The sequence below is a fragment of the Crinia signifera genome, chromosome 8 (genome assembly GCF_055691185.1).
Source record: "Crinia signifera chromosome 8, ASM5569118v1, whole genome shotgun sequence".
In the NCBI taxonomy this organism is placed as follows: Eukaryota; Metazoa; Chordata; class Amphibia; order Anura; family Myobatrachidae; genus Crinia; species Crinia signifera.
Genome location: NC_139224.1, coordinates 164378864 through 164405513, shown reverse-complemented (window position 1 = coordinate 164405513; position 26650 = coordinate 164378864). Strand labels below are relative to the sequence as shown.

General features: G+C 54.2%; 1 protein-coding gene across 1 annotated transcript in view; it reads right to left on the bottom strand.

The window, feature by feature from the left end:
* The window catches only part of HOOK1 (hook microtubule tethering protein 1), a 70175-nt gene that overhangs the window by 8006 nt on the left and 35519 nt on the right, over positions 1–26650 (bottom strand). The window contains exons 9-18 of the mRNA XM_083157629.1: positions 13615–13772; positions 13393–13533; positions 10743–10944; positions 9634–9744; positions 9419–9506; positions 8999–9059; positions 7971–8111; positions 568–661; positions 315–349; positions 115–197 (exon numbers count right to left, since the gene is read on the bottom strand). Coding sequence (XP_083013755.1) covers positions 115–197; positions 315–349; positions 568–661; positions 7971–8111; positions 8999–9059; positions 9419–9506; positions 9634–9744; positions 10743–10944; positions 13393–13533; positions 13615–13772 — 1114 coding nt within the window. The remainder of the gene's footprint in view (positions 1–114; positions 198–314; positions 350–567; positions 662–7970; positions 8112–8998; positions 9060–9418; positions 9507–9633; positions 9745–10742; positions 10945–13392; positions 13534–13614; positions 13773–26650) is intronic.

The window sequence follows — 26650 nt, the reverse complement described above, 5'->3', positions numbered from 1 at the left end:
CACATTGTATCTCACATATACCCGGATATCGTGGTGCTAGGACTAGTAAGGTGCCCTCTATACCCACACCCAGCAATATCAGCTGCCCCGGGGTAATGATCACCAAGACCTCACCACTCTGATCTGTATCTGGCTTGAGATCATCCAGCATTTCCTTCTTGGTCTCCAAAGCATCATGAACCTCTTTCAACTTTTCCCTGTGAAGAAATGAAAGATCACAATTTGCTCCATGTGACTGAGAGGGGGTGGGGGGACAGACGGACGGAGAGGGGGCTACAGACCCCAGGAATGCGGGCGTACAAAACCATACTTACATCTGGGCTTCTATTTTCATCTTCAATGTGTTGGACTAGAACAAAAATAAACGGAGTTAGTCTACAGACACCTCCAGGGGGAACGAGAGAGAGAGAGAGAGTCCAATAAGGCCAGGTGACCACTGACGTTGTGATGGTGTCTTTTAACCACTAATGAAAACTCCAGTCGGGTTTTCCAAGCCTTTGTTGCTGTATTACTATATTAGTGTTTGTCTATATTACCAGTAGACAATAGGATCTGATAGATACTCACCCCTGTGCCTTCTGCTTCTGTTCCCTGGTTCTGTAAGGTCTTCTGCAGATCTGTAATTTGAAGCTGTAACTCGTCTACACGACCCAGGTTTAGCCTGTGAAACAGAAGATAAGATTTTAACAAGTTACCCCATGAACAAACACCGAGGGTGGGGTGCTATACCCTGTCCCCTGCCAATGCTTGCTGATGCCAATCTCAGTTGCAGCGCATGAGATTTAGAGGATGCATTTAGCAACCTGGCGGTCAATATGCATATGAGTTATGTGCTGCACTGGGGCCGTGTGCAGTATTTGTAGCCGCACAATCTGTGTGATGCACTGGGATTGTATTCGCAATTTACATACAGATTTTATTTTTGTATGTAGGTCAAATACTGCGAACTGCTCCAACTCTAAACCATACGCTTTCCTGTATGCAGCACAAAATGGTTTTCCAAGGCGCAATTTACTCCCCAATATCTAAATGTGCTCTTCTGGTGCGGTTCTCAGATGCATTTTGAACCTTGTAGTTCTAATCGCATGTTGTTTCTCTTGGCTTGCGATGCGCACTCCCGCGTACTGTTGTAGTGTATTGCATGGGATTTGAACTAGATGCCATGCGATCTAGTAGAAAATGTACCATGTGTGGGCACCTTTACTGCTAAATCACCCATTTATACGCCTTATGCTAAAATTAAGTTAATTTTAGTCACATTTATGGCAAACAATTCATCAGGGCTGATGTTATTACGTGTGTATGACTGTTTTTATAACGGGTGCTTTTCTGATATAAAATAACATGACATTTGTTCAAATATATTAAACCAGTCAGCTCAATATTTTACGTAATGGAAACTGATATACAACCATTAATGCGCCCGTTCCACCACTCTACTTCATCTCGGTAATCTCACTCTAGAAAATTAAATCGCACTTTTGTATTGTGCAACAATACTGGGTGCACCAGTGTTTTACTGTGTAAGGAATGCCCTCACTTTGCCAACACTCCATCGGTGGTTCACCGGTTTGCACCTCGGCAATATGGCGCCCTGTTGCTCGATAAACCAATGCACGATGTTAGCATGGACTATGCCCTATACCTATGTTGCTTTGTAATTCTCAGATGAGGCCGCACCACAGTACATGTAGACTTACAGAAAAATAAGAAGGCTGCAGTTTAAAGTTTGGCCACAAGATGTCAGCAAAAGTCAAACGAGAAAAGAATAAGCAAAGTGTCTATAGGTAAAATGCAAAAGTCTATGTCTACTGTACTGTTAATCGCATCAGAATCTTTTTCTGCTACCAGTATATATATATACTAGGTGATTCATCGCGCCCTACGGGCGCTCTTCACACCGGCGTAAGGGGCTACGCCCCTTAATTTGTGAACATTTGTATTGTGAGAAATATGGTTAGAATTGTATGAAAGATGCCTGTATTGCAACTTCTGGCAGTGGGTGAGGGTCCAGCGTGGCAGCACAGGAGTACCGGACGGTAGTGTCTCCTCCTACTGGGTGGGAGTTAGGGTGCATGAGAGCAGGAGGCTGGGATATGAGGCATGATAGGGGTATGTGGGCAACACAGCGTCAGCGATTACCCAGTGGTGGAAGTTACGGTTCAGGAGAGCAGGAAGCTGGGTAGTGATAGGGGTGTGTGGGCATACGGGGGACTAAAGAGGGTGGTGGACACTGTGCAGCTTCTGCCAGTGGGTGAGGGTCCAGCGTGGCAGCACAGAAATACAGGAGTCAGTGTCTCCTCCGACTGGGTGGGAGTTAGGGTGCATGAGAGCAGGAGGCTGGGCGGTAAAGCATGATAGGGGAATATGGGCAACACAGGGTGAGCGGGTCTCCACTGGCGGAAGTTACGGGGCAGGAGAACAGGAGGCAGGGCAGTGTCCTCCCACATTGATGGCAAAAGTATTCAACATCGGCCATAAACCATTGATTATTTGAAAATCATTGATGGTCGATGGGCATCCCTAGAACTGGAGGAGGGTGGGGGACAGTATGCAGCTCCCGGCAGTGGGTGAGCGTCTCCTCCCACTGGGAGGGAGTGAGCGTGCATGAGAGCAGGAGGCTGTATAATAGTGGTATGTGGGCAAGACATTGATAAAAGTTGTGGCGCTGGTGCAGAGGGCAGTGGGGAAACCTGCAGTGCGGCAGCCAGGGCCGGATTTCCCACCTAGGGGCGGTACCTGCTTGTGGTGGTACAGGATCCCCCATTGTCACGGGGGTACGTGAAATGTGGGAGCGGGGGCCGCGGTGGTCCGCTGGGGTGTGGAATTGCCGGAAGGGGGTCTGGGGGGTCTGCAAATTGCGGGAGGGGGGGTGGTGTGTGGGGATCCGCGGTTAGCGGGAGGGGGCGGGGGTCCGCAAATCGTGGGCGGGGGCGCGGGGGGGCTTGAATCGTGGGAAGGGGGGTCCGCAAATTGCGGGAGGGGGGTTGTCGGGGTTACTGAATTGCGGGAGGGGGGGTTGCGGAGGTCCGTGAATTGCGGGAGGGGCGCGTGGGGTGCCGTGAGTCAAGGGGGGGTGGTGCGGGGGTCTGTGAATCATGGGAGGGGTCATGAATCGCAGGAGGCGGGGGTCGTGGGGGGGCTGCGAATCGCAGGAGGGGGGGTGTGGGGGGTTGCCGTGAATTGCATGAGGGGGGCGTGAATCAAGGGAGGGTGGGCGCAGGGGGTGGTGCGGGGGTCCGTGAATCGCGGGAGGGGGCATGAATCGCGGGAGGGGGGGTCGTGGGGGGTTCCGAATCGCAGGAAGGGGGGTATGGGGGTGCCGTGAATTGCGTGAGGGGGGCATGAATCGCGGGAGGGGGGGTCCCCGAATGTGTGAATTACGGGGCGGTCGCAAATCGTGAGAGGTGCCGAGGGGGCCCGCAAATCGCGGGAGGGGGGCGCTACGGGTGGTTTTGTGAATCGCGGGAGGGGGGTTCGTGGGGGGTTGCGAATCGCAGGAAGGGGGGTGTGGGGGGTGGCGTGAATTGCGTGAGGGGGGCATGAATCGCGGGAGGTGGGGTCCCCGAATGTGTGAATTAGGGGGCGGTCGCAAATCGCGAGAAGTGCCGAGGGGGCCCGCAAATCGCGGGAGGGGGGCGCTACGGGGGGTTCCGTGAATCGCGGGAGGGGGCGGCGCGAATTGCGGGAGGGGGGTCGCAAATCACAGTAGGGGGGGGGGTGCCGTGAATCGCGGGAGGGGGGGTCGCGGGGGGCCCTTTTAATGCCGGGAGGGGGGGTCGCAGGGGTCCCGCGAATCGCGGGAGGGAAGGATGCAGGGGTCCTGCAAATCGCGGGAGGGGGCTCGCGGGAGGGAGGGGTCGCTGGGGTCCTGCGATTTGCGGGAGGGTCGCGGGGGTCCCGCGTTTCGCGGGAGAGGGTGGTCGCGGAGGTCCAGCGAATCGCGGGAGGGGTGGTCGGGTCTGGGACGGATATTAGACAGCACTTACATCGACAGCACTTACATCGACAGCCATTACATCGACACCATTAGTTCGACAGCTCAATAGGTCGACATGGTTTTAGGTCGACATACCATTAGGTCGACATACCATTAGGTCGACATGTCATTATGTCGACAGCTCATTAGGTCGACAGCTCATTAGGTCGACATGTTTTTAGGTCGACACTGCCGTTAGGTCGACAGAGTCTATGTCGACAGTCAAAAGGTCGACATGGGTTTTTTCACTGTTTTTTGGCCGAAATGTCAACACAGTCGACATGGACACAGTTTGAAGTGTACCGCAGCCGCTCGCTATGCTTCGGGCACGGTGCCTCGCTGCGCTTGGCACACTATTTTATTCTCCCACCACGCCCTAGTGGATAGTAGGGCATGAAATACCGCCTGTCGGCACATGTCGGCTCAATAAACAGTGAAAAAAACCATGTCGACCTTTTGACTGTCGACATAGACACTGTCGACCTAATGGCAGTGTCGACCTAATGAGCTGTCGACCTAATGAGCTGTCGACCTAATGAGCAGTCGACCTAATGAGCAGTCGACCTAATGAGCTGTCGACATAATGACATGTCGACCTAACCATGTCGACCTATTGAGGTGTCGAACTAATGGTGTCGATGTAATGGCTGTCGATGTAAGTGCTGTCTAACAATAGTCCGGATACCGGGGTGGTCGCGGGGGTCCCGCGAATCGTGGGAGGGGGGTCGCGGGGGTCCCGCGAATCGCGGGAGGGGGGGTTCGCGGGGGTCCCGCGAATCACGGGAGGGGGGGTGCGGGGTCCTGCGAATGGCGGGAGGGGGGGTCACGGGGGTTCCGCAAATCGCGGGAGGGGGGGTCACGGGGGTCCCATGAATCGCGGGAGGGGGGGTCGCGGGGGTCCCGCGATTCGCGGGAGGGGGGGGTCGCGGGGGTCCCGCGATTCGCGGGAGGGGGGGGTCGCACGATTCGCGGGAGGGGGGGCCCGCGATTCGCGGGAGGGGGGGTCACGGGGGGTCCCGCGAATCGCGGGGGGGGTCCCGCGAATCGCGGGAGGGGGGTCGCGGGGGTCCTGTCAGAGGGTAGGGATGTGCAGGAGTAATGGTGGATGGTGGCTGTGGAGTAATGGTGGATGGTGGGCGTGTACTGTAGCCCTGGCTGGGCGGGGGGAGGTGATGTCAAGGGGGTGGAACGTCAGACACATGAAAGTGAAACTGTCCTACACAGGAACGTTCTCCACAGGGGTTGAGTGACAGATCTGGCTAAATATATAAGAGATTTCTATTAACTAATTGTTTTTTTCCCCCCATACTAACATGGGTATAATATTCCCTGTACAGGTAAGGGTTATAATGTTTAGCAGGCTGAAGCACCACACAGGGTGCACTGTGACCTACACAGTCATTCTGCGGTCTGACAATAATTACATTGATCCTATTTGCAGAGATCAGGACTGATAGGATTTGCTGAAGCGGTGGACGCACTGTGACATGGTGAGTGGGAGTCTGACAGGTGACATCAAAGGATGACGATCTACGGGAAAAGTCCCCCAAGTGGTCTGGGAAATCCTGGATGAAAAATACTGGAGACCAGCATCATAGGAAGTCCATGGCCCAGACCCTCTGACCATCCCCCCCCCCCCCCACACGTGATGTTGTGTTGTCAATAAGAGACATCCTGGACCAGAAAGCATTTTGGGTGTCATGCAACATGGCGGTGTTCCTGCAAGTCAAATCCTGGTGCCACCTGGGCAGCATCAGAGCTGCCTGCTCTGCCTTACATTTTGGGCGGCAGCACCACTTGCACACAAAATAATGAGAATATATTTAATAAATAAACTCTACTAAACAATTTATTAACTAAACGGATCATTTGGTTATTTCCAAATGTTTCTATTTGCAGTTGTAGCGGACGTTTAACTAACATTTATCACTACACAACTTCATTCTTGTTACAGGCACTGGCCCTTTAAGGAAACATGTTGAGAAATGTAATATTGATGTTACCACCACAGGATAACTCTACACACATCAGATGAGTAATAGCGTACGTGGGATTTGTAATATAAATTCTTGCCCATCCAGTGTGGAAAGGTGCTTAACTAGTGCTCAAGGTGCCCCTTTAAATCCACATAGTACCTCTGGCTTCCAGAGATTGGCCTCTTGGCATCAAAGGCAGCCTTATCAGATGGCCACTAATCTGTACTAGGTACTGGTGGCAACACTAAGATAGATGTTCTCATACGTACTGGTGACATCACTAAGGCAAACATTCTCAGGTGTACTGGGGACATCACTAAGGCAGACATTCTCAGGTGTACTGGTGACATCACTAAGGTAGATGTTCTCATACGTACTGGTGACATCACTAAGGCAGACATTCTCAGGTGTACTGGGGACATCACTAAGGCAGACATTCTTAGGTGTACTGGTGACATCACTAAGGCAGACATTCTCAGATGTACTGGTGACATCACTAAGGCAGACATTCTCAGGTGTACTGGGGACATCACTAAGGCAGACATTCTCAGGTGTACTGGTGACATCACTAAGGCAGACATGCTTATACAAACTGGTGACATCACTAAGACAGACGTTCTCAGGTTTACTGGTGACATCACTTAGGCAGACATTCTCAGGTGTATTGGTGACATCACTTAGGCAGACATGCTCATGCGTACTGGTGATATCACTAAGGCAGACATTCTCAGGTGTACTGGTGAGATCACTTAGGCAGACATTCTCAGGTGTACTGGTGACATCACTTAGGCAGATATGCTCATGCCAACTGGTGATATCACTAAGGCAGACATTCTCAGGTGTACTGGGGACATCACTAAGCAGACAGTCTCAGGTGTACTGGTGACATCACTAAGGTAGACATTCTCAGGTGCACTGGTGACATCACTAAGGCAGACATTCTCAGGTGCACTGGTGACAATACTAAGCCAGACATGCTCAGATGTACTGGTGACAATACTAAGCCAGACATGCTCAGATTTACATGTGACATCACTAAGGCAGACATTCTCAGGTGTACTGGTGACATCACTAAGGCAGACATGCTCAGGTGTACTGGTGACATCACTAAGGCAGACATTCTCAGGTATACTGGTGACATCACTAAGGCAGACATTCTCAGGTCTACTGGTGACATCACTAAGATAGATAATCTTAGGTGTACTGGTGATATCACTAAGGTAGACAATCTCAGGTGCACTGGTGATATCACTGGCAGACATGTTCAGGTGTACTGGCAACATCACTAAGATAGACAATATCAGGTGTACTGGTGACATCACTAAGGCAGACATGTTCAGGTGTACTGGTGACATCACTAAGATAGACAATCTCAGGTGTACTGGTGACATCCCTAAGGTACACAATCTCTGGTGTACTGGTGACATCACTAAGGTAGACAATCTCAGGTGTACTGGTGACATCACTAAGGTAGACATTCTCAGATGTACTGGTGACATCACTAAGATAGACAATCTCAGTTGTACTGGTGATATCACCAAGGTAGACAATCTCAGGTGCACTGGTGATATCTCTAAGGTAGACATTCTCAGGTGTACTGGTAACATCACTAAGATAGACAATCTCAGGTGTACTGGTGACATCACTAAGGTAGACAATCTCTGGTGTACTGGTGACATCACTAAGGTAGACACTCTCTGGTGTACTGGTGACATCACTAAGGTAGACATTCTCAGGTGTACTGGTGACATCACTAATGTAGACAATCTCAGGTGTACTGGTGACATCACTAAGGTAGACATTCTCAGGTGTACTGGTAAAGGGCGCACACAATACTTTGTACAGGAGACACAGATATCCCCTGGAGAACAGCTTGGTCACACCCCTGACGTGTCCATTACTAGTAATACATTACTATTGTGTTACTTTGTCCTGTCACCTGTCAGTACCATACAATGCTGCAATTAGAAGCCACAAGCCGAGCAGGCAGCATGCTGGCTGTGATCAGCACTTACCGGTTCTCTGTCTCCAGCTCGCTCATTTTCCGCTGCTTCTCCTCCAGCTGCACCTGCAGATCCGCAATGTGCTTGTTCTCCAAACCTTCCTGCTGCACACGCAGCATCTTATTCTCATGCTGGAGTCTAATGAACATCTCCCTGCGGTGAGCGGGACACAGGACATGACACAGTGTGCGGGGAAGTCACCCTGTATGTTATAACATTTCCTATAATGCCTTCACTATAACGGATCTGCCTCATTGGCCACCGCCGGCAGTCGGAAACAGGGCCACACTCTGGGGGCAACCGTCCTTCAGTGGTAAATGACCAATCACAGATCCATAATAATAATAGTGATACAGTTTATGAATCTGGGTCCATATGTACTAGGATCTTATTTTTGGGAGGTGCGAGGTGCCGTCCAATCTTGGACTTTTTTTTTAAACCGGCACTCATGTACAAGGCTAAACCAACCTGGTTTTGCCTTGTAACTGGTTGCCGCTTTTAACATATGTTCCCAGGTGATGATTCAATTACAGATACACCAGCACTGTCCCAAAACTCACCCCAGTGGTAGCGTAAGTGCGTCATGTACCCGGGGCAGAGATACCCCAATCTCAATGCTGATCGGATCACTTCTGTTTCTAGAGCCTGGATTTTGGGGGATTATGACATCACATCACTTCCACGCACATAGGTAGCTAGGTGATTTGTAACTGTATCATTTTGTTACATTTCCAAGAACTGGTTACAAATTGTTTCTAGCCCCAGCCCGATCCCTTATCTGGGGTCGCAATCATCAGATTAGGATACTATAGGAAGAGGTCTGGTTATCTGGATAATGGAGGTCATTCTGGTTGACGAATTTCACAGCTTTGCGAGCCAACTAAACGCCGCCCGCACAAACACTCTCCCCCCCCCCCGCTCACACAGCAAGTGTCCCCGCACCCTTGTGCGCGGGGCCGAAATCATTTGATAAGCGAATATCCGCAGGCCTTCATTGTGTCACTGGTAGAATGCTCCGGTGCACAGCCCCCGCTACTCACCGATACTCCACCGGGAGGAGCTCTGCAGCCAGATTGTCTTTGCTTTTGAAAGCAGAATCCCCTAAAACAGGGACAGATGGTTAGGGATGCAGATGTATGTGAACTAGCACTGGGCAAAGTACAACTCGTTCTCCCGGCAGTGGCGTAAAAGCATAGAAGCTGTCAACTGTATTGTGTGTGTGTGTGTGTCTGTCTTTGCACTGAATCCATTTTAATTCAAACACAGGCTATTCCATTCATGCGTATACTGTATTAATAGTTACAGATCTGTAAGACGTTTCACTGAAAGTCAATTCCCTCGCACAAGCTATAGATGGCGCTAGACACTAAAGAGTTACTTTGCAGTTGGACACTGCTGAGATGTAGGGTGCCCCCTAGTGTACAGAATGTGCAATGGCCACACTGTGGCACCTCACTCACCAGACGCATTAAGGTGATCTTGCTGTACCAGGGAACATCTCAGCTCCTCGTTGGTTTCCTTCAGGGCGTCCCGTTGGATGATCAGTCTCTAGGGTGATTAAGATGCAGTCAGTGACCTCTGTAATAAATGTAACTATACCGCTGGTCCTTATGCTATGGAGTTATACTAGCGTTACATACTATCCCGGAAGGACATTGGCCTTGATTCCTGTTACCTCTTTTTCTTTCACAAGAGCGTCCTGCTTCTCCAGTAGCCGGCTCATCTCATACGCCAGGGTGTCCGCTCGCTTAATTTCCATGGAAAGCTTATTATGTAGATCCTGGACCTTTAGAGACAATGTGAGATTGTCAGGCACATGGTATAACGTGAGACAGTGGTGCATGGTAGTGACCAGCTGCTGAGAACCGGGCATTCGACACATGGCAGGAAAACGGGCACTCTGGCTGATTGGCCAGACTAAGAACCACCTGTGGTGCCCACACAAAATGTAAAGACCGCCAATGCAACTGTGCCATTCAAAGCCATGCTGCACTGCATGTGCAGAGAGAGTTAGATTTTTAGAGTTTTATTATTTCTGGCTGCTTTAATTTTACACTGCCATTTAGATTTCAGTTTGAACACACCCCCACCCAAATCTAACTCTCTCTGCACATGTTACATCTGCCCCACCTGCAGTGCAGCATGGTTTTACCGATTTTGAGAACAAATTTGTACTGCCAGACTGAATTAGGCCCAATAAGCGTTACGGTCTAACATAGCATTTCGCATTAAGATAGAGCCGCACACACACTGAATGCCCCATATCATTTTAATCAGCAGAAGCTGCTTGTGCATCATAATCCGATATTCAGCACATCTTACTTTCTTCCCACCGGAATTAAAATGTATTTTTTATTTATTTCAACACATCCGCTGAAATCACTCAAATCCACAAATTGGGATTGCGATGGGTTTTTCCCCAAATTATGGAGGAGGTGCATTGCGTGAATGTGCAGGTGTGCTGGTGACATCACCGGCACACCCACGCACTCGTGCAATGCACCCCTGGGACCGGAGATGCCGCTGAAGAGGATCCCGGTGACCGCTGTGGACATCGGGGGACGAGGGGAGTATGAAAGAAAGAGGTGGGGAAAAAAAAAATATATATTCTGAAGAACCCCGGTTTACATGGATTTGGGAGACCCGACCTATACTAATGAGAACAGGTGAGGAGGGACAAAAAGTAGGCGGGATCTAACTATGGTAGACAGGCGGATACTGGAATTTGCAGTCGGCATGACTCCCATACACACATAACTAGCGCCCCCTGGGGGAAGCACCCACCTGCCGCTTATACGTCTCCAGCTGAGTGCGAGCGGCATTGGCCTTCTTCAGGTCCTCCTCCAAGCTCACTGTATTGTGCATGTACATGAGGTTAGTGTCCTCCAGGGACTTGACTTGTCGGCGCAGGTCGTTGAAGTCCTCCAGCTTCTTGCGGTATGACTCCATGGTGGACTCCAGCTTGGTGGCTTTGTCTGCGGTGGCTCTATGAGGAGGAAAAGGACCGGTCGGTATTTTATCTAGCGTCTCCTGCCCTACTGCCGCCTATGGGGTATATATTATAAGATGGGATGTTGCCCTCAGCAACCAAACATTTTATTCCTTGAGCACCTTCTAGACCATAATAGAATCTGGTTGCTATGGGCAACATCCCACAACTTCAATAGCACTCCCATCTTAGACAGAACAGATTCTGCCTATCATTTTCTAGGATGCAATAGAGAAATGATAGACAGAATCTGATTGGTTGCTAAGGGCAACATCTCACCTTCATTTTTAGAAGCTTTGGAAAATGTACCCCTAAGATCAGGACACGAGGTAGAATTTGAATCGCTAAATCTACTGATATATGTATAGTGAGTAACGTGATGATATGAACCACTGGGCCTGATTCAGTACCGCTCGCTAAGCAGCAGTTGTACCCACTGTCCGGCAGAACGCTCGCTCTCCCCACAGCTGAATCCCCTCGGTACCATGCCAGGGGATGTGCACGAGAACACATCCCCTCACATGCAGCTTAAGGGAGAGAGAGATCATTCGGCAGGGCAGGACCTCTGGGACTCGCAGCAGAATGAGGGCCTAGGTGTACTGGATAAAGGTAGGCAATAGTCATTAAGTGGTGTAGGTGCAATGGCTGATGGGATGAGATGTATTGGACGAGTGCAGGGCAGGTGTACTAGATGAACAAAAGGCATTGGGTGCAGTGATTGTGAAGTGAGTGTGAAGTAGGTGCCCTGGCTGAAGGGAGGTGTTAGGATGCAGTGATTATGGAGTAGGTGCCCTGGCTGAAGGGAGGTGTTAGGGTGCAGTGATTATGGAGTAGGTGCCCTGGCTCATGGGAGGAGTTAGGATGCAGTGATTATGGAGTAGGTGCCTTGGCTGATGGGAGGAGTTAGGATGCAGGGAGTGTGGAGTAGGTGCCCTGGCTGATGGGAGGAGTTAGGGTGCAGTGATTATGGAGTCGGTGCCCCTGCTGAGGGAGGAGTTAGGATGCAGGGAGTGTGGAGTAGTGCCCTGGATGATGGGAGGAGTTAGGATGCAGTGATTATGGAGTAGGTGCCTTGGCTGATGGGAGGAGTTAGGATGCAGGGAGTGTGGAGTAGGTGCCCTGGATGATGGGAGGAATTAGGATGCAGGGAGTGTGGAGTAGGTGCCCTGGCTGATGGGAGGAATTAGGATGCAGGGAGTGTGGAGTAGGGGCCCTGGCCGATGGGAGGAGTTAGGATGCAGTGACTGCGGAGTAGGGTCCCTGGCTTATGGGAGGAGTTAGGATGCAGTGAGTGCGGAGTAGGTGCCCTGGCTGATGGGAGGAGTTAGGATGCAGTGAGTGTAAAGTAGGTGCAATGGCTGATGGGATGAGATGTATTGAGCGAGTGCAGGGTAGGTGTACTAGATGAACAAAAGGAATTCGGTGCAGTGAGTGCGGAGTAGGTGCCCTGTCTGATAGGAGGAGTTACGGTACAGTGATTATGGAGTAGGTACCCTGGCCGATGGGAGGAGTTAGGATGCAGTGAGTGTGAAGTAGGTGCCCTGGCTGATGGGAGGAGTAAGGGTGCAGTATTATGGTGTAAGGACCCTGGCTGAAGGGAGGAGTTAGGATGCAGTGAGTGCGGAGTAGGGGCCCTGGCCGATGGGAGGAGTTAGGATGCAGTGACTGCGGAGTAGGGTCCCTGGCTTATGGGAGGAGTTAGGATGCAGTGAGTGTGAAATAGGTGCCCTGGATGATGGGAGGAGTTAGGGTGCAGTGATTATGGAGTAGGTGCCCCTGCTGATGGGTGGAGTTAGGATGCAGTGATTATGGAGTAGGTGCCCCTGCTGATGGGAGGAGTTAGGATGCAGGGAGTGTGGAGTAGGTGCCCTGGATGATGGAAGTAGTTAGGGTGCAGTGATTATGGAGTAGGTGCCCTGGCTCATGGGAGGAGTTAGGATGCAGTGAGTGTGGAGTAGGTGCCTTGGCTGATGGGAGGAGTTAGGGTGCAGGGAGTACAGAGAAGGTTCCCTTGCTGAGGGAGGAGTTAGGGTGCAGTGAGTATGGAGTAGGTGCCCTGGCTGATGGGAGGAGTTAGGGTGCAGTGAGTGTGGAGTAGGTGCCCTTGCTGATGGGTGGAGTTAGGGTGCAGGGAGTACAGAGAAGGTGCCCTGGCTGATGGGAGGTGTTAGGGTGCAGTGATTATGGAGTAGGTGCCCTGGCTGATGAGAGGTGTTAGGGTGCTGAGTGGGTGCACTTGTCTAAGAGATACGTTGGTCGGAGTAAGTATGAAGCAGGTGCGCAAAGTCGTATATATCAATGCAACAATGAGTATTCAGTGTGTGCAGTGAGGGAGATCAGTCATTACTGTGCACAAGGACTATAGTTCTAGCGCAGTCTTGTACTACACTATAATGTGGGCGTCCTGCTCCTTCCTGTTACTGGTCATTACTGTCGTGGGAATACCTGAGAACATCGATCTCATCTCTCAGCGCCCTGGACTCCTCGGCCACATTAGCCAGCTCATCGTTCCTGTTCTGCGTCTCTATCAGCTGCTTCTCCAGCAACTCGCAGTGAGCCCGGTATTCATCCTTCGCCGCTTCCAGTCTGCCGATACAAACAGGTTCAAGTGTTACTCTGCAGGCGAGACCACCGCACGGCTGCCCGGGATCTACCATCTACCTGTACCTGTAATTCTCCTCCTGTAACTGATCCAGCTGTATCTGGAAATATTTCTTGGTCACCACGGTGCTGGACTCATCAAATGGGTCCAACTGGTTCAGTCTTTCATTCTGAAACTCGTTCTCAGCCAATAAACTATTCCTTTCCTCCTGGAGGCTGGCCACCTGCGGAACAGTATACGCAGCGTAAGGAACACGGGCAGCGCAGCTTCGTATATACAGATACTGAGAACATTTATGGTACATCATCCACTTTGGCGCAATTCTTATTTAAGAGGTGCGCAGAAGTTCGTGGATGACTTTGTGTTGGTGGGGAAGATGTTCTTCTACTTTAATATTCAGTCAATAAATAGCTCATAGGAACGGGCCATTTCCGTAATAAATAAAGAACCTGATTCAGCATGTATGGCATATGGTAAGCTGCTGCCATCTCCTGCCTGCATACCACCTCTTGCCTGCATACCACACCCTGCCTGCCTACCACACCCTGCCTGCCTACCACCCCCTGCCTGCCTACCACCTCCTGCCGGCATACCACCCCCTGTCTACATACCACCCCCTGCCTGCATACCACACCCTGACTGCATACCACCTCCTGCCTGCATACCACCCCCTGTCTACATACCACCCCCTGTCTACATACCACCCCCTGTCTACATACCACACCCTGCCTGCCTACCACCTCCTGCCTGCGTACCACCCCCTGTCTGCATACCAGCCCCCGCCTGCATACCAGCCCCTGCCTGCATACCACACCCTGACTGCATACCTCCTCCTGCCTGCATACCACCCCCTGCCTGCATACCACCCCCTGACTCCATCCATACCACCCCTGTCTGCATTCTACCCCCTGCCTACATACCTCCCCCTGACTGCATACCACCCCCTGCCTGCATACCACCCCCTGACTCCATCCATACCACCCCCTGCCTGCATACCACCTCCTGCCTGCGTACCACCCCCTGCCTGCATACCACCCCCTGCCTGCATACCACACCCTGACTGCATACCACCCCCTACCTGCATACCACCCCCTACCTGCATACCACCCCCTACCTGCATACCACCCCCTGCCTGCATACATCCCCTGCCTGCATACCACCTCCTGCCTGCACACCACCCCCTGCCTGCATACCACCCCCTGCCTCGATACCACCCCCTGCCTGCATACCACCCCCTGCCTGCATACCACCTCCTGCCTGCATACCACCTCCTGCCTGCGTACCACCCCCTGCCTGCATACCACCCCCTGCCTGCATACCACACCCTGACTGCATACCACCCCCTACCTGCATACCACCCCCTACCTGCATACCACCCCCTGCCTGCATACATCCCCTGCCTGCATACCACCTCCTGCCTGCACACCACCCCCTGCCTGCATACCACCCCCTGCCTCGATACCACCCCCTGCCTGCATACCACCCCCTGCCTGCATACCACCTCCTGCCTGCATACCACCCCCTGACTCCATCCATACCACCCCTGTCTGCATTCTACCCCCTGCCTACATACCTCCCCTGACTGCATACCACCCCCTGCCTGCATACCACCCCCTGACTCCATCCATACCACCCCCTGCCTGCATACCACCTCCTGCCTGCGTACCACCCCCTGCCTGCATACCACCCCCTGCCTGCATACCACACCCTGACTGCATACCACCCCCTACCTGCATACCACCCCCTACCTGCATACCACCCCCTGCCTGCATACATCCCCTGCCTGCATACCACCTCCTGCCTGCACACCACCCCCTGCCTGCATACCACCCCCTGCCTCGATACCACCCCCTGCCTGCATACCACCCCCTGCCTGCATACCACCTCCTGCCTGCATACCGCCACCTGCCTGCATACCACCTCCTGCCTGCATACCACCCCATGTCTGCATACCACCCCCTGCCTGCATACCACCCCCTGCCTGCATACCACCCCCTGCCTGCATACCACCTCCTGCCTCGATACCACCCCCTGCCTGCATACCACACCCTGTCTGCATACCACCTCCTGCCTGCATACCACATCCTGCCTGCATACCATCCCCTGCCTGCATACCACCTCCTGCCTGCATACCACCCCCTGTCTGCATACCACCCCCTGCCTGCATACCACCTCCTGCCTGCATACCACCTCCTGCCTGCATACCACTCCCTGCCTGCATACCACCTCCTGCCTGCATACCACCCCCTGCCTGCATACCACCCCCTGCCTCGATACCACCCCCTGCCTGCATACCACACCCTGTCTGCATACCACCTCCTGCCTGCATACCACCTCCTGCCTGCATACCACCTCCTGCCTGCATACCACCCCCTGCCTGCATACCACCCCCTGCCTCGATACCACCCCCTGCCTGCATACCACACCCTGTCTGCATACCACCTCCTGCCTGCATACCACATCCTGCCTGCATACCATCCCCTGCCTGCATACCACCTCCTGCCTGCATACCACCCCCTGCCTGCATACCACCCCCTGCCTGCATACCACCTCCTGTCTGCATACCACCCCCTGCCTGCATACCACCTCCTGCCTGCGTACCACCCCCTGTCTGCATACCACCCCCTGCCTGCATACCACCTCCTGCCTGCATACCACCCCCTGCCTGCATACCACCCCCTGCCTGCATACCACCTCCTGTCTGCATACCACCCCCTGCCTGCATACCACCTCCTGCCTGCGTACCACCCCCTGTCTGCATACCACCCCCTGCCTGCATACCACCTCCTGCCTGCATACCACTCCCTGCCTGCATACCACCTCCTGCCTGCATACCACCTCCTGCCTGCATACCACCTCCTGCCTGCATACCACCCCCTGCCTGCATACCACCCCCTGCCTGCATACCACCCCCTGCCTGCATACCACCTCCTGTCTGCATACCACCCCCTGCCTGCATACCACCTCCTGCCTGCGTACCACCCCCTGTCTGCATACCACCCCCTGCCTGCATACCACCTCCTGCCTGCATACCACTCCCTGCCTGCATACCACCCCCTGCCTCGATACCACCCCCTGCCTGCATACCACACCATGTCTGCATACCACCTCCTGCCTGCATACCACATCCTGCCTGCATACCATCCCCTGCCTGCATACCACCTCCTGCCTGCATACCACCCCCTGCCTGCATACCACCCCCTGCCTGCATACCACCTCCTGTCTGCATACCACCCCCTGCCTGCATACCACCCCCTGCCTGCGTACCACCCCCTGTCTGCATACCACCCCCTGCCTGCATACCACCTCCTGCCTGCATACCACTCCCTGCCTGCATACCACCCCCTGCCTCGATACCACCCCCTGCCTGCATACCACACCCTGTCTGCATACCACCTCCTGCCTGCATACCACATCCTGCCTGCATACCATCCCCTGCCTGCATACCACCTCCTGCCTGCATACCACCCCCTGCCTGCATACCACCCCCTGCCTGCATACCACCTCCTGCCTGCATACCACCCCCTGCCTGCATACCACCTCCTGCCTGCGTACCACCCCCTGTCTGCATACCACCCCCTGCCTGCATACCACCTCCTGCCTGCATACCACCCCCTGCCTGCATACCACCTCCTGCCTGCATACCACCTCCTGCCTGCATACCATCCCCTGCCTGCATACCACCTCCTGCCTGCATACCACCCCCTGCCTGCATACCACCCCCTGCCTGCATACCACCTCCTGTCTGCATACCACCCCCTGCCTGCGTACCACCTCCTGCCTGCGTACCACCCCCTGTCTGCATACCACCCCCTGCCTGCATACCACCTCCTGCCTGCATACCACTCCCTGCCTGCATACCACCTCCTGCCTGCATACCACCTCCTGCCTGCATACCATTCCCTGCCTGCATACCACCTCCTGCCTGCATACCACCCCCTGCCTGCATACCACCCCCTGCCTGCATACCACCCCCTGCCTGCGTACCACCTCCTGCCTGCATACCACCTCCTGCCTGCACACCACCTCCTGCCTGCACACCACCTCCTGCATGCACACCACATCCTGCCTGCATACCATCCCCTGCCTGCATACCACATCCTGCCTGCATACCACATCCTGCCTGCATACCATCCCCTGCCTGCATACCACCTCCTGCCTGCATACCACCCCCTGCCTGCATACCACCCCCTGCCTGCATACCACCTCCTGCCTGCATACCACCTCCTGCCTGCATACCACCCCCTGCCTGCATACCACCTCCTGCCTGCCTACCACCACCTGCCTGCCTACCACCTCCTGCCTGCATACCACCTCCTGCCTGCATACCATCCCCTGCCTGCATACCACCTCCTGCCTGCATACCACCCCCTGCCTGCATACCACCCCCTGCCTGCATACCACCTCCTGTCTGCATACCACCCCCTGCCTGCATACCACCTCCTGCCTGCGTACCACCCCCTGTCTGCGTACCACCCCCTGCCTGCATACCACCTCCTGCCTGCATACCACTCCCTGCCTGCATACCACCTCCTGCCTGCATACCACCTCCTGCCTGCATACCATCCCCTGCCTGCATACCACCTCCTGCCTGCATACCACCCCCTGCCTGCATACCACCCCCTGCCTGCATACCACCTCCTGCCTGCATACCACCCCCTGCCTGCGTACCACCTCCTGCCTGCGTACCACATCCTGCCTGCATACCACCTCCTGCCTGCACACCACCTCCTGCCTGCACACCACCTCCTGCCTGCATACCACATCCTGCCTGCATACCATCCCCTGCCTGCATACCACCCCCTGCCTGCACACCACCTCCTGCCTGCATACCACCTCCTGCCTGCATACCACATCCTGCCTGCATACCATCCCCTGCCTGCATACCACCCCCTGCCTGCATACCACCTCCTGCCTGCACACCACCTCCTGCCTGCATACCACCTCCTGCCTGCATACCACCTCCTGCCTGCATACCACATCCTGCCTGCATACCATCCCCTGCCTGCATACCACCTCCTGCCTGCATACCACCCCCTGCCTGCATACCACCTCCTGCCTGCATACCACCTCCTGCCTGCACACCACCTCCTGCCTGCATACCACCCCCTGCCTGCACACCACCCCCTGCCTGCACACCACCTCCTGCCTGCATACCACCTCCTGCCTGCATACCACATCCTGCCTGCATACCATCCCCTGCCTGCATACCACCTCCTGCCTTCATACCACCCCCTGCCTGCATACCACCTCCTGCCTGCACACCACCTCCTGCCTGCATACCACCTCCTGCCTGCATACCACCTCCTGCCTGCATACCACATCCTGCCTGCATACCATCCCCTGCCTGCATACCACCTCCTGCCTGCATACCACCCCCTGCCTGCATACCACCTCCTGCCTGCATACCACCTCCTGCCTGCATACCACATCCTGCCTGCATACCATCCCCTGCCTGCATACCACCTCCTGCCTGCCTACCACCACCTGCCTGCATACCACCCCCTGCCTGCATACCACCCCCTGCCTGCATACCACCTCCTGCCTGCACACCATCTCCTGCCTGCATACCACCCCCTGCCTGCATACCACACCCTGTCTGCACACCACCTCCTGCCTGTGTACCATCTCCTGCCTGTGTACCACCCCCTGCCTGCATACCACCCCCTGCCTGCTTACCACTTCCTGCCTGCTTACCACTTCCTGCCTGCGCATCACCTCTTGCCTGCATCCCACCTTCTGCCTGCATACAACCTCCTGCCTGCATACCAGCCCCTGCCTGCACACCGCCTCCTGCCTGCTTACCACTTCCTGCCTGCGCACCACCTCTTGCCTGCATCCCACATTCTGCCTGCATACCACCTCCTGCCTACATACCTCCCCCTGCCTGCTTACCAATTCCTGCCTGCATACCATCCCCTGCCTGCATAACCGTTCCTACCTGCATACCATTCCCTGCCTGCATATCACCTACTTCCTGTGTACCAACTCCTGCCTGCATACCACCTCCTGCCTGCACACCACCCCCTGCCTGTATACCACCTCCTGCCTGCTTACCACCCCCTGCCTGCACACCACCCCCTGCCTGCATACCACCCCTTGCCTGCCTACCACCTCCTGCCTGCACACCACCCCCTGCCCGCATACCACACCCTGCCTGCACACCACCCCCTGCCTGCATAACGCCCCCTGCCTGCACACCACCTCCTGCCTGCACACCACCCCCTGCCTGCACACCACCTCCTGCCTGCTTACAACTTCCTGCCTGCGCACCACCTCCTGCCTGCATACCACCCTCTGCCTGCCTACCACCTCCTGCCTGCACACCACCCCCTGCCTGCACACCACCTCCTGCCTGCACACCACCCCTGCCTGCGCACCACCTCCTGCCTGCATACCACCCTCTGCCTGCCTACCACCTCCTGCCTGCACACAACCCCCTGCCTGCATACCACCCCCTGCATGCATAACGCCCCCTGCCTGCACACCACCTCCTGCCTGCACACCACCCCCTGCCTGCGCACCACCTCCTGCCTGCATACCACCCTCTGCCTGCCTACCACCTCCTGCCTGCACACCACCCCCTGCCTGCATACCACCCCTGCATGCATAACGCCCCCTGCCTGCACACCACCTCCTGCCTGCACACCACCCCCTGCCTGCATACCACCTCCTGCCTGCTTACCACTTCCTGCCTGCGCACCACCTCCTGCCTGCATACCACCCCCTGCCTGCCTACCACCTCCTGCCTGCATACCACCTCCTGCCTGCACACCAGCCCCTGCCTGCCTACCACCTCCTGCTTGCACACCACCCCCTGCCTGCACACCACCCCCTGCCTGCATACCACCGCCATCCTGCACACCACCCCCTGCCTGCATACCACCTCCTTCCTGTGTACCACCTCCTGCCTATACACCACCCCCTGCCTGCACACCACCCCCTGCCTGCATACCACCTCCTGCCTGCACACCACCTCATGCCTGCACACCCCTCCCCTGCCTGCGTACCACCCTCTGCCTGCGATAGCAGTTCTCGGGGAACATTGCGACTGCTCCTCTGAGTATGTCTGACCTCACTATGGCTGTCTGTCACAGGGCAGCTTGTGAGGCCAAGGAAACTGCACTGTGCAACCTTGCCACTCCCGGAAAAAAAAGGGGGCCGTTTCTGGCAATGCCAGCCCCTCTCCCGGTACGCCTATGTTTATAAATCAGGCAGAGGAGTTCTCAAAATTACGATGCAAGCGCAGCGCCCCTCCTACACATGCGCAGAATGGATCCTGCGTGTGCGCAGTTTCCCGACCTATGCGATCAGGCATGAATTAGGCCCAAAGCCCTTTGTTATTATTTTTCCAGCTTCCTAAAATGTGTCTCTGACGAGTAAGGAGACGTTAATGACAGTGAGTCAGTAATGTAGAGTAAGGAGACGTTAATGACAGTGAGTCCGTAATGTAGAGTAAGGAGACGTTAATGACAGTGAGTCCGTAATGTAGAGTAAGGAAACGTTAATGACAGTGAGTCCGTAATGTAGAGTAAGGAGGCGTTAATGACAGTGAGTCCGTAATGTAGAGTAAGGAGACGTTAATACCATACCACCTCCTGCCTACATACCTCCCCCTGCCTGCTTACCAATTCCTGCCTGCATACCATCCCCTGCCTGCATAACCGTTCCTACCTGCATACCATTCCCTGCCTGCATATCACCTACTTCCTGTGTACCAACTCCTGCCTGCATACCACCTCCTGCCTGCACACCACCCCCTGCCTGTATACCACCTCCTGCCTGCTTACCACCCCCTGCCTGCACACCACCCCCTGCCTGCATACCACCCCTTGCCTGCCTACCACCTCCTGCCTGCACACCACCCCCTGCCCGCATACCACACCCTGCCTGCACACCACCCCCTGCCTGCATAACGCCCCCTGCCTGCACACCACCTCCTGCCTGCACACCACCCCCTGCCTGCACACCACCTCCTGCCTGCTTACAACTTCCTGCCTGCGCACCACCTCCTGCCTGCATACCACCCTCTGCCTGCCTACCACCTCCTGCCTGCACACCACCCCCTGCCTGCACACCACCTCCTGCCTGCACACCACCCCTGCCTGCGCACCACCTCCTGCCTGCATACCACCCTCTGCCTGCCTACCACCTCCTGCCTGCACACAACCCCCTGCCTGCATACCACCCCCTGCATGCATAACGCCCCCTGCCTGCACACCACCTCCTGCCTGCACACCACCCCCTGCCTGCGCACCACCTCCTGCCTGCATACCACCCTCTGCCTGCCTACCACCTCCTGCCTGCACACCACCCCCTGCCTGCATACCACCCCTGCATGCATAACGCCCCCTGCCTGCACACCACCTCCTGCCTGCACACCACCCCCTGCCTGCATACCACCTCCTGCCTGCTTACCACTTCCTGCCTGCGCACCACCTCCTGCCTGCATACCACCCCCTGCCTGCCTACCACCTCCTGCCTGCATACCACCTCCTGCCTGCACACCAGCCCCTGCCTGCCTACCACCTCCTGCTTGCACACCACCCCCTGCCTGCACACCACCCCCTGCCTGCATACCACCGCCATCCTGCACACCACCCCCTGCCTGCATACCACCTCCTTCCTGTGTACCACCTCCTGCCTATACACCACCCCCTGCCTGCACACCACCCCCTGCCTGCATACCACCTCCTGCCTGCACACCACCTCATGCCTGCACACCCCTCCCCTGCCTGCGTACCACCCTCTGCCTGCGATAGCAGTTCTCGGGGAACATTGCGACTGCTCCTCTGAGTATGTCTGACCTCACTATGGCTGTCTGTCACAGGGCAGCTTGTGAGGCCAAGGAAACTGCACTGTGCAACCTTGCCACTCCCGGAAAAAAAAGGGGGCCGTTTCTGGCAATGCCAGCCCCTCTCCCGGTACGCCTATGTTTATAAATCAGGCAGAGGAGTTCTCAAAATTACGATGCAAGCGCAGCGCCCCTCCTACACATGCGCAGAATGGATCCTGCGTGTGCGCAGTTTCCCGACCTATGCGATCAGGCATGAATTAGGCCCAAAGCCCTTTGTTATTATTTTTCCAGCTTCCTAAAATGTGTCTCTGACGAGTAAGGAGACGTTAATGACAGTGAGTCAGTAATGTAGAGTAAGGAGACGTTAATGACAGTGAGTCCGTAATGTAGAGTAAGGAGACGTTAATGACAGTGAGTCCGTAATGTAGAGTAAGGAAACGTTAATGACAGTGAGTCCGTAATGTAGAGTAAGGAGGCGTTAATGACAGTGAGTCCGTAATGTAGAGTAAGGAGACGTTAATGACAATGAGTGCGTAATGTAGAGTAAGGAGACGTTAATGACAATGAGTCCGTAATGTAGAGTAAGGAGGCGTTAATGACAGTGAGTCCGTAATGTAGAGTAAGGAAACGTTAATGACAGTGAGTCCGTAATGTAGAGTAAGGAGACGTTAATGACAGTGAGTCCGTAATGTAGAGTAAGGAAACGTTAATGACAGTGAGTCCGTAATGTAGAGTAAGGAGGCGTTAATGACAGTGAGTCCGTAATGTAGAGTAAGGAGACGTTAATGACAATGAGTGCGTAATGTAGAGTAAGGAGGCGTTAATGACAGTGAGTCCGTAATGTAGAGTAAGGAGACGTTAATGACAGTGAGTCCGTAATGTAGAGTAAGGAAACGTTAATGACAGTGAGTCCGTAATGTAGAGTAAGGAGACGTTAATGACAATGAGTGCGTAATGTAGAGTAAGGAGACGTTAATGACAGTGAGTCCGTAATGTAGAGTAAGGAGACGTTAATGACAGTGAGTCCGTAATGTAGAGTAAGGAGGCGTTAATGACAGTGAGTCCGTAATGTAGAGTAAGGAGACGTTAATGACAGTGAGTCCGTAATGTAGAGTAAGGAGGCGTTAATGACAGTGAGTCCGTAATGTAGAGTAAGGAGGCGTTAATGACAGTGAGTCCGTAATGTAGAGTAAGGAGGCGTTAATGACAGTGAGTCCGTAATGTAGAGTAAGGAGGCGTTAATGACAGTGAGTCCGTAATGTAGAGTAAGGAGGCGTTAATGACAGTGAGTCCGTAATGTAGAGTAAGGAGGCGTTAATGACAGTGAGTCCGTAATGTAGAGTAAGGAGGCGTTAATGACAGTGAGTCCGTAATGTAGAGTAAGGAGGCGTTAATGACAGTGAGTCCGTAATGTAGAGTAAGGAGGCGTTAATGACAGTGAGTCCGTAATGTAGAGTAAGGAGGCGTTAATGACAGTGAGTCCGTAATGTAGAGTAAGGAGGCGTTAATGACAGTGAGTCCGTAATGTAGAGTGCTCACTTTATGCTTTGACTTTGAGCTATCGCTGCAGGCTCTTATACAACCAGCTGTATGGGGCAGTTGTGTAACGAGTTATCCTTATGTAAGGGGCAATGTTAGAAATGACAGAGCCACGGCCCACTTCAAGGGCAGCACATACAAAGCGAGGAGACACGGAGCAAGGACAGCAGTATTGGCTAATGCGATCAGAATGTCTGATTACCGCGTTACTCATTAACCAGCCACATGATTGAAGTGCTACAATGTATATATAATACAGTCAAAGCAACAAATAGACTTTACTTTAAAACAAAACAAAATCTATATCCACAGTGTCTACATAGTGCTGTAACTACGTGTCGCTACACACAGCAGACTGCACACTGTGCATCACCAAACCAGGCGTCAGACATATACAGGGGGCAGCAGACACACAGTACACAGGGGACGCTGACATACAGTATACAGGGGGGTCCGACATATACAGGGGGCTCCGACCTATACAGGGGGCAGCAGACACACAGTACACAGGGGACGCTGACATACAGTATACAGGGGTCTCTGATATATACAGGGGACTCTGACATATACAGGGGGCAGCAGACACATAGTATACAGGGGGCAGCAGACACACAGTACACAGGGGACGCTGACATACAGTATACAGGGGGGTCCGACATATACAGGGGGCTCCGACCTATACAGGGGGCAGCAGACACACAGTACACAGGGGACGCTGACATACAGTATACAGGGGTCTCTGATATATACAGGGGGCTCTGACATATACAGGGGGCAGCAGACACATAGTATACAGGGGGCAGCAGACACACAGTACACAGGGGACACTGATATACAGTATACAGGGGTCTCTGATATATACAGGGGGCAGCAGACACACAGTACACAGGGGACGCTGATATACAGTATACAGGGGTCTCTGATATATACAGGGGGCAGCAGACACATAGTATACAGGGGGCTCTGACATATACAGGGGTCTCCGAAATATACAGGGGGCTCCGACATATACAGGGGGCAGCAGACACATAGTATACAGGGGGCTCTGACATATACAGGGGGCTCCGAATTATACAGGGGGCAGCAGATACACAGTATACAGGGGACGCTGACATACAGTATACAGGGGGATCCGACATACAGTATACAGGGGGCTCCGAATTATACAGGGGGCAGCAGACACACAGTACACAGGGGACGCTGACATACAGTATACAGGGGGCTCCGACATATACAGGGGGCTCCGACCTATACAGGGGGCTCCGACATATACAGGGGGCTCCGACCTATACAGGGGGCTCCGACCTATACAGGGGGCTCCGACCTATACAGGGGGCTCCGAGATATACAGGGGGCTCCGACATACAGTATACAGGGGGCTCTGACATATACAGGGGGCAGCAGACACACAGTATACAGGGGACTCCGACATACAGTATACAGGGGGCTCTGACATATACAGGGGGCAGCAGACACACAGTATACAGGGGGCTCCGACATATACAGGGGGCTCTGACATATACAGTCGGCAGCAGACACACAGTATACAGGGGACTCCGACATATACAGTGGGCTCCGACATATACAGGGGGCTCCGACATACAGTATACAGGGGGCTCCGACATATACAGGAGGCAGCAGACACACAGTATACAGGGGGCTCCGACATATACAGGAGGCAGCAGACATACAGTATACAGGGGGCTCCGACATATACAGGAGGCAGCAGACATACAGTATACAGGGGGCTCCAACATATACAGGAGGCAGCAGACATACAGTATACAGGGGGCTCCGACATACAGTATACAGGGGGCTCCGACATATACAGTGGGGTCCGACATATACAGTGGGCAGCAGACACACAGTATACTGGGGGCTCCAACATATACAGGGGTCTCCGACCTATACAGGGGGCTCCGACCTATACAGGGGGCAGCAGACACACAGTATACAGGGGGCTCCGACATATACAGGGGGCTCCAACCTATACAGGGGGCTCCGACCTATACAGGGGGCTCCGACATATACAGGGGGCAGCAGACACACAGTATACAGGGGACTCCGACATACAGTATACAGGGGGCTCCGACATACAGTATACAGGGGGCTCCGACATATACAGGGGGCAGCAGACACACAGTATACAGGGGACTCCGAAATACAGTATACAGGGGGCTCCGACATATACAGGAGGCAGCAGACATATACAGGGGGTAGCAGACAAACAGTATACAGTGGGCTCTGACATATACAGGGGGCTCCGACATACAGTATACAGGGGGCTCCGACATATACAGGGGGCTCCAACATACAGTATACAGGGGGCTCCGACATATACAGGAGGCAGCAGACACACAGTATACAGGGGGCTCCGACATACAGTATACAGGGGGCTCCGACATATACAGGAGGCAGAAGACATACAGTATACAGGGGGCTCCGACATATACAGTGGGGTCCGACATATACAGGGGGCAGCAGACACACAGTATACAGGGGACTCCGACATACAGTATACAGGGGGCTCCGACATACAGTATACAGGGGGCTCCGACATATACAGGGGTCTCCGACCTATACAGGGGGCTCCGACCTATACAGGGGGCAGCAGACACACAGTATACAGGGGGCTCCGACATATACAGGGGGCTCCGACATATACAGGGGGCAGCAGACACACAGTATACAGGGGACTCCGACATACAGTATACAGGGGGCTCCGACATACAGTATAAAGGGGGCTCCGACATATACAGGGGGCA